This window comes from Bemisia tabaci, chromosome 3, assembly GCF_918797505.1.
Source record: "Bemisia tabaci chromosome 3, PGI_BMITA_v3".
NCBI lineage: Eukaryota > Metazoa > Arthropoda > Insecta > Hemiptera > Aleyrodidae > Bemisia > Bemisia tabaci.
The window spans coordinates 34,102,941-34,112,003 of NC_092795.1; the positions used below are offsets into that span (position 1 = coordinate 34,102,941).

At 35.5% G+C, this 9,063-nt stretch overlaps 1 protein-coding gene across 4 annotated transcripts in view; it reads left to right on the forward strand.

Annotated features, from left to right (window-relative positions):
- Pur-alpha (Purine-rich binding protein-alpha) overlaps positions 1–8,087 on the forward strand; it is a 50,812-nt gene extending 42,725 nt beyond the window's left edge. For all 4 annotated transcript variants that reach the window (XM_019061199.2, XM_072298224.1, XM_019061197.2 and 1 more), the window contains one exon: positions 21–8,087. In XM_019061199.2, coding sequence (XP_018916744.1) covers positions 21–176 — 156 coding nt within the window. In that variant the 3' untranslated portion in view covers positions 177–8,087. The remainder of the gene's footprint in view (positions 1–20) is intronic.
- The last annotated feature ends 976 nt before the right edge of the window (positions 8,088–9,063 follow it).

Sequence of the window (9,063 nt, forward strand, 5' to 3'; positions counted from 1 at the left end):
CTTCATTCTATGTGTTTCAGGTAAAAACAAATTTCCGAACCGCCATAACTATTCCAGAGAAATCATGGTACCGCTTTCGAGATATCTTCGCTGACTATTGTAATAAAATCAAAGACGGCGCGGATAAGTCATCGGGAGGGAACGCATCACAAGATGAAACCAGTACAAGCAAGTGACCACGTTACTATTAGATAACTAATCAATTCTTTTTTTTTCTTTTTTTTTCTATTAAAAGTTTGATTAATGTAAGGAAGGACAAGTAAAGAGTGAATTTCAAAATCCGTTAAACAGTGGCAACGGGATCCAGAAATGATTTATTTACAAAAGATTAGAATGAAAATCCCTCCATAAACCCCCCCAAAACTGAGAAAAAAATTGAAAAAAATAGACAAAAAAATTCCAATCAATTACGATCCTTGAAACCGCCAACTCGACAATGAAAAACTGTATCTAATATCCATTAGTTACCTTATATACATAATTACTATGTATATACCTTAATATTTATATTTGTTTATGCATACGTATATGTTCTTGTATATGGTACTATGCAGACATATTTATTTAAGTTGTAAATGCTGGACTTGCGTGCATGAACGAACTATATTCTGGGAGTTTTCAATTATAAATAATAAATTATGAATGTAAAGAATAGTACGTTTAACCCTCGTAAATTCGGCTGTGCACCATGTGCACAATATGTAATAACTAATAGATGCTGCTTGTTCTTCGTGCTTGCGTAATTGCTGCTACCGTGTCACAAAATTTTGAAGCCATAAAATCAGGTCATCAGAATGTGCGATTCATTATTGTAGCCAACAGTATTTCTAAACTAACAGACCCAACTCATGGATTTATTTAACCCATTTGAACCACCCCAGTCACCTTGACTGACTGTAAAAGTTGCGCTGATTCTACCCAGATTTTACGCACCAGGCCAGAAAAAAGTTTAGATCATTTTATTTGTTTTTCTTTTGTCACTTAGTTACAGCCTGTAACAAATGTGCTTTCAGCGAAACACAAGAATTTACATGGTCCAAAGAGAAAACTTTTAGGGCCTTCATTAAACCAAAACTTGAGCAAAAACACAAAACACAGATTCATAATTATTTTTAATGCCTATGCTCTAAAATCTTGGTCCGTGTTTAAGCTAGCAATCTGTCTCCTATCATCTTTCAGTAGTATCACTCGATGTCAGCAAGGTCTGAACTCCACTAATCAATTATTTTTCGCCGACAAGGCTGGGTCTGTTGGTTTCTCAGTATTTCAATCTTTTTATATCAACTGTGACCTTAGTTTCACTCAAAAGGCTTTTACGCATGTACGTTAAGTATGTAGTTATAGAAAGATATACATGAAATGTATATATTATATAGTTTCCTTCTTCTCTTCCTCTCTCCTCGAACCAAGTGAAATTATTTGTAGACCATGCAAGGGTTGTATCATGTGTGCCACAGAACCAGACTAATTCTTCTCTCCCTTCGACTGGTGTTGTTGCGTGTTATGTTCCGCGGAAGGCCTTAGCTAACCATCAGAAGAACGAGAGTAAAGAATCAGAGTCCCAGTCATTTCACCAAAATCTTCTGTCCCAAAACTCGTGTCTTAGTTCATTCTTAAAAGACAATACCAATCCAAATTCTTTACCTATATATGTTGCTGATGAATTATAAAGCGATCTATACGTAGAGTACTAATAGTCTAGCATGTCAGCAAAATTCTTGGAAACCAATGCACCACACAAGTCACTTTTGCTTCCTCACTTAGAGGGCTATCCCAAACTTAGTCCTATTCTTATTTCTTTGACCAAATCTTTACCAAAATCTATGACTCGGGAGAATTCTTGTAAAGATCGCTACTTTATGAATTGTTTGCTGCTGTGTTTTTGTGAAAGTGCATTTAATGAAAGAGGTGTTGAGCATCAGAGCTGAGTTTATTTTTGTGAAGGATCAATTTTCAAGGCAATTGAAAGGTTCCCTTATTAAGGCGCATATCCTTTTCAAACCAACATTGATTAAAAACTGCTCGATACCCTAATTTATTATTAAATGCATTTACCTACTCGGCTGTGTAAATTGCTCTCCCTCACTGGATTAAATTTGAGGTCTTGCTGTAGTGGTTTCATTTACGGCACTATCTGTCGAGTATTTTAATTAGTGAATTCATCAAAAACTTGCACAAAAACCTTCAAATAATGGTCATAACTACAGCTTTCCTCAATAATTTGCCGTCTAAGCCAGACTGATCTACTGTCGGCAGAAAGATTCAAGCATCTAACTTGCAGTTTCAGCAGATTTGATCAGCTCGTTGTAAACGTGGGAGATCCGTATAGGAATCTGTTCTACCTGACTGACATAACTGCCGCATTTTTCTGCTCTTACTGGATAATGCTTTCAGAAGTAGTTTCCTTGGCAACCTTTGTGTGGAGAATAGTCTTTGCTCTGGACAACCCTTGTCTGAATGAAATCACTGCCCACCTGAGTTAAATATTTTTAAATTATAAATCATTACGTACTCAACGATAGATCAAATCTAAGCTCGAATTATCTGTTGTAGTCTCTTGCTAGTTGACATAAAATGTCAACTCGAGTAATTTTTACGAAGAACTTTTTGAGTTCTCTCTCTTTAGGTCTTTTCTATGCGAATCGACACTTTAAATCGGATTTTTTTTGCTAGACCGTAGCATGCCCAAAAAAATCTGTTTCTGTCAATTACAATATTATCAGCGTTATTCTTTCATTTTCTTTGTTTTTATAATTTTTTTTCAATTCTCAGTTTTTTACAGTACACATTAAATTTTTTTCTCAATGTATTGTTCATATTAACTTTTTTCAAATTGCAGAAAAAATTTGAGTTTCAGGGTCTTTAAGTTTCAGAAATGGCCAAATCCGAATGCCTTTCAGTTTATATGATAACAGGTTCATTGTGGAGTAACTCAGTATTTCTAGGAGGAAGAAGTTTCAAATTCTGTTCGTTTTCTTTGTATTGCAAGTCCGTAATAGCTCTGTTGCTAATCTCTGTAGCTAATATTTGCGGATTATAAACTTTCTAACTCAAAAGTAGTAGTTCCGTGAAAGTTTGCAATCTGACGAAATCGGCCGCAATTAAATCGTTTCATGGTGGAGAGGCTGTACATTGATTTATCAAATTTCGTTACGAGTCTGAAGCCAAAATACTTTTATGATTTGCATGTTGCACCCCGTTCTTATTCCTTGAAGACAATTTCTGTGAGGCTATTTTGTATTTATTTTTTCAAAATTATCCCAGTAAGGAAACTTGACATTAGTTAAAGCTAATGTGATGTTTTTGGCAGGTCTCTATTTTCCATTAGTTTTCTAAATCAGCGCTGTTGTGATAAAGTTGGATTTCATCAGCATTATTCTGGAAACCAGTGATCAAAACGCAAGTTGCTGGTCTCCCTGTTATGAGGCACAAGTTTCAGAGCCCCCAAAGATGTCTGTATCGAAGACGTACGTAATGGTTTATCCGAAAGATATTACTTATTTACTCTTCTCTCAATTAAATTGACGGAAGCCAATGGTTATAGTCATGTTTTAAGTAATAAATAGTATATTTTTTGTTTGTCGTTGGGTTATGGGTAGGTATTTAACATTGATAATTAATAAGTTCATATTTTATCGTTTGTTGATATTGGTAACGAACTAAGATGTTATTTCTGTTTTCCTCCACGTTACAATTTCTGCATACATTATCGAGCAGCTGACACCGCATTTCATCCTATTCTACGTGCATTAAATCTTCATCAGGAAACTTGAAAAAATTTCCCGCATTTACTTTCAAAGTCGGGTCGTTCCATTAGGTGGAATGGAAATGCGGTATCTGGTGTTTTTTCGGCTTTCTGGAAAGTACCTATAATTTTCTCCTATCCCAAATCTTTTGTTAGATTCCCACTCCTAGCTTCTGTTGTTGCTAAGTTACTAAGCTGTCGACGTTAGGAAGTAAGTCGGGGACGAAAGCGCTGTTTGGAAAAGGCAAGATTTTAAAGCATGAACGTTCACAGTTTCCTTGTTTTATTTTGATTTTTGTTCGTTTTAACTGCTCTTTATTTTCTATGTAACTAAGTCTCTTTTTTTTCTCTATTGTGATATTGATTTTAGATTTAATTTAAATTCTTGTGGAACTATTTTTTGTCCCTTTCATGGGAATCAACTCGACTCCGAGCATTTTGAACGAGCCAACCTTTCACCAAAAACCATTAACTACCCTTGAGCCTTTGATCTCGCTCGTTTTATGTTGAACCTCAACGCAAGAAAATTTTGTTTTTGCTCGCAAATTACAATGAAGGATTGGTGTTGATCCCTTGACTACCATACGAAAAAACTTGCTTCCCTCGCTAGTTGACATTCTTATGTAAGGATAACTGCCAAGCAGCGAAATTGCCTTTCAATTCACTCATACTCATTGGGCCATTATCAAATGGTCGCAGTGACCTGAACAAGTTCCTTGCGCAGTCCTTTGCTGTAATTTGTTTAATTTAGTTTTTCTCTCTTTTTCTATCGTGCGATTCGTCTATTTTACTCTTCACTCTCAAATCATTTTAGTCCATCTGTAAGCTTTCCTTTTACCAGTATTCAACTATTCTCTTTAAAAGCTAGGGCTTGCATCAAAAATGACTGCCAATAATCTGCCGTTTGAATATTCAAGTTTTTCAAAATTTTGCTTGAATTCGTTGCTGTTGTTGGAGATCTACTCTGAAGGAGTCCACTTAATTTTCAGAACACTTTGTGTGGGTCAGCTTGGTTTTCAGACCACTTTGAGTGGGTCTACCTTATTTTTTTGGAAACTACAAATGTCATGAGAAAATTGATAAAGTGTTACAATGGACTTTTTCCTCAGGTGAAGATTATATAGGTACATATTTTTTCCATCAAACCTGCCAGTTAATTTAAAAAAAAAAAAACTGAACCTTGAAGGAAAGCTTCATATGCAATTTAGTTTTGTAAACTTCCTTGCTTTTGGAACCCATGCAACCAAAACGTAGTTTCTAACTCACCTTTTTAAAAATCCAGCAAGTGTCAAAATTAAGTAGGCACAGAGTGTCCGTAATTTTTCCTCACTTTGAATCCAATTAAAAAACTGCTGGATATTGTGAAAATATCAATTCCTTTGCCAGTGTCTACTCTCAGCATTCAAAGTTTCTCTGAAAAGAAAGTAGACAGCTATGCCCGAAAATTCACTCTCATATTATCGATTTCAGTGCGAGGGGAGATTTCACCCTCTATTGGAATAAACAAATCTAAAGCTTTGCTTAAATTAAAACTGCGAATCAAAATAAATCATCACATACGGATGATGTTTGAAGGTAATTCTGGAAAGCTGTACAAATTCAAGATCTCAACTCTTTATTGTATCATCTGCACTCGCTGACAGTTTCTATTTTTCCTTTTTTATAGTTTCTTTTGTTTTTATTATTTTTCTATTTTTTTAGTTCGTTCATGGTTTTTACTTCCAGAACTTGTTAAATTCATGCAGTGTGTCATGCCTTTAAATTCGTTCCCTTTGATAACTTTAAGAACCCTAAAAAATATCAAATCAAAATTTTTGATACAAATTTTAGAAAGCCCACCATTGATATCCGTTGAAAACCATCACAACCTGTGTTTCAGATCTTCTGACAGCCGCTTTCGTGCTAACCACCCTATTAACAACTTATCGTGTCTTTGCGTTTTTTCCTCATAATCCAGGTCTCTATGTAACCCTACCCTCCGTCCACTACAACACATCACAGACACATCCCCATTGATTCTGCTATGGTGTTATACCTTATGTTTTGATTCGCTGTGCTGGTTCTTACTAACTTTTGAAATCTTCTACAAGTTACACTGTCGTGTTATGGGTGTCTTCAGAAATTCATTTGCTGTCTTGTTATTTCCTTGCATCCCCCCTCCCCCTTGTTTTTTTGTCTTGTAGGATCCTGACAATTTAATGCTAGCTTATTCACATCCAAAAGACCTTTTGTTCGTAAAACTCGGCAACTACATCGGGAAATTTGCATCCCTTTTTTTGGGGGGAGAAACAGCGTGGGAATAAGATTTTAAATATTTGTTACATGGTTAAAAAATTAAAGTATATTTTTAGTCTCTCGTGACGTATTAAATACGGCGCAACGGGACAGCGCATTTAATGCGTCATTGTGATTGCTTCCATTCTGATGGAAGGATAAACGAATCAATTTGCTGAAAACTTTGTTTATTTGTATACAGTCTACGACTTGTTATTCTGGAGACCCCTAACTGTTTCAAACCTCTGAATATAATTCTCTAGTGAATGCGTGACGACAAGTGCATGTGTGCGTGCCTCACTAGCGTTAATATATTATATATATACTCGTTTTTATATATATGTAATATATTAAGTTTTCAAAGTCTTTATTTGTTTCTTCTTTTTCTGCAGAGCATCAAATGTTTATCTTGTTATATTATATCCTCCTCCCCAAAAACCCTTCAAATTTGCTTCCTCTATGGATTTATGTTTGCCTACTGACTTCGCTTCTCGTTCCATGTTTGATCACATTGCAAAATAATGCTAGTTAGTGACCTTTTTGCAGTTCATCAAAATTTGTTCTCATTCTAACCTAACTTGTCCTCATGGCAGGTGAAAAACCTTCCTCCGGTTTTGCATGCTTTTCGCTGTATTATTCCTGAAACATCTTCAGTGCGTAATTCTTATTGTGTAAGAAATCATGTTGTTCTTTGGAACAACATGATTTACCAAGCCCAATATTATCAGAAACTGTTAACTTATTTTTTGGTCCTCGTGGTGCAAGACTGAATTTTAGTCGCCATTTTCGTTCATCATCATCTATGTAAAAGATATGACTAAGTTATCCAATCTGGATGATCTGTTTTAATTTAAAAAATAGGAAGTAGGTACTTTTTACTCATCTTGATTTTAGGAACATTTAATCAGCAAAAAAGCATGTCAATCAGGGAAAAATTCATCGATCAACTGTGCCCTTTTTAATTTTATTGTGAAAGCTTGAAATTTTTTCCTCTGGCTGTAATATTAATTATTTTCCGCACTATGGACAAAAATTAGAACTTAAGCCTTCAAGCTCACAGATTTTGAATTTTTATAATTTCAAAAAAACTTGTCACCCTGATGAAATAACCATATCATTTCCATGAAATGCAAATTGCACGATATTGGCTAATTACAATAAAAAGCAACTTGAAGATTTTCCTTTATATGATGTTATCCATGTTTCACCTCAATTTTTGAAAATTGTGTAAGAAATCTGTCATGCAAATATGTTTGCTAGAGAGAATGATAGCGTTTCAATATGAAGATGGAAGCAGTAGGCAATGAAAGTGTTATGTCATTAGTTAAATACTTAACCGGTTTTGTGTTTATGTCTGTTATAGTTTAGTACCTGATTAAATGTTTGATGCTCTTACATTTAAGGTTCATTAAGTTTACTGTCTCATCCTATGATTTAGCGGCCCGTACAGTGGTATTGCAGAACCACACTTTGAAAGTGTCACAGTTTACTCCACCTCAAAGCAATGCATGATGAAATTTTTGTTTTCAATCAGTTCTCTTTGGTGAAGGAAGTTGCGGTGTTAAGGGGCTGGCTTTTATGATCATGCGTGATAAAATTCGCATCAGTGTTAAGTGTTTTGGGACACCCTAAAGGTATTGTTATAGGACTTTCAGTTTATTTAGCGAGTTAGTTATTCTGTGTAGATTGTATTGAGTTGAAAAAAAGTATGTATTGGGAATGAAAATTGCATCGGTGTTTGATTAGGGACAGACACCCTACAGTTTTTACATTTTTTTATTTTTTTTCTTCATTGTAATCAAAGTTAAAGATGAATGGATACAAATTTTAAGTATGTTAAAAAATTGAGTCAAGAAAAGAAAAACGATAAAGAATTTTGGAAAAAATTTGAAAGAAAAATTGTGTACTAAGCGCCAAGCGTATCACGTAATCATTTTACTTTTATGTATTTGTTATCATATTGTCTTTGTTATTGTAAATTATTATTTATTAATTCATTCAGTTTTCCCGATTTATTTATTTTTTTAAGTTGAAACCAAGTAAAGATTATTTCAGTTGCTGACATGAACCACGTCTTTTGTTTTCTTATTCTGTCTGACTTGTTAAATCAATTGAAACAATTAAAACCTAATTGATTTTCAACAGAGAATTTGTCACTTGGAATCTCATAAATGCTCATCTTGACAGTAGAAAGTCCTATATATCGTACCATTGAGTAATCTTGCTGATTATCAATTCATATATTGCCATTGCAGTGGCGTGCGGTCCGGATAAGCAAGGCAAGCACTGCTTGCCCAAAGATTTCAAAAGAAAGAAGAAAATTACACCTGTTACATGCATTTTTTACATTTTAGCAAATATAATTTATAAAAGGTGTTCAGTATGTAAATTTCATTGAAAACAGAAAGAGAGAGAGACAGAAATACGTAGAGAGAGCGGATGGAGGTGGCGCAGCGCGCTGCGCGGCCTGAACACGGGCCGACTCATGCGCTGGAGAATCGCTTGCGATCAGCTGAGCGGAGAGCCACTGCTCGGCGGCGGAATCATGGCGGGCGGGTAGGGCGGTACGTTCCGAGTCCGAGCCCTTCGCTGCGCGATCGCAGCTCGCTTCTCTTGGCCATGTCTTGGCCCGTCACCGCACCGCAGCGCGCTGCTTCTGCCTCCGCACAGTGGGGAAAAACGCCAATCTAGCCGCTCAAAAGTCCCTGTGTCAACGCTCTTGATTTTTATTCGTGTTTCTTGGGTTAAAAATGTAGCCAAAGGATAGGGGGACCCAAATTGAGGCAAGAAAATATTTTGTCAACCCCCCTTGGGCTATATTTTCGCCGCACAATGGCCCAATCCAAAGAGCTTGGTGGACCATTTTTTTACACCTACTTTTGGTTCACTTTACGTGAATTTTCTTAATTATCTGATTTTCTGTATTGCGTTGCACTTCTTTCAAAACAATCTAATCAATTATAACATCACTTAATGGCATTGTACACTGAAAAATTGAATGTTACGTACAGTGAAAATGTGAAATTAAAAATTAGTAGATCTAT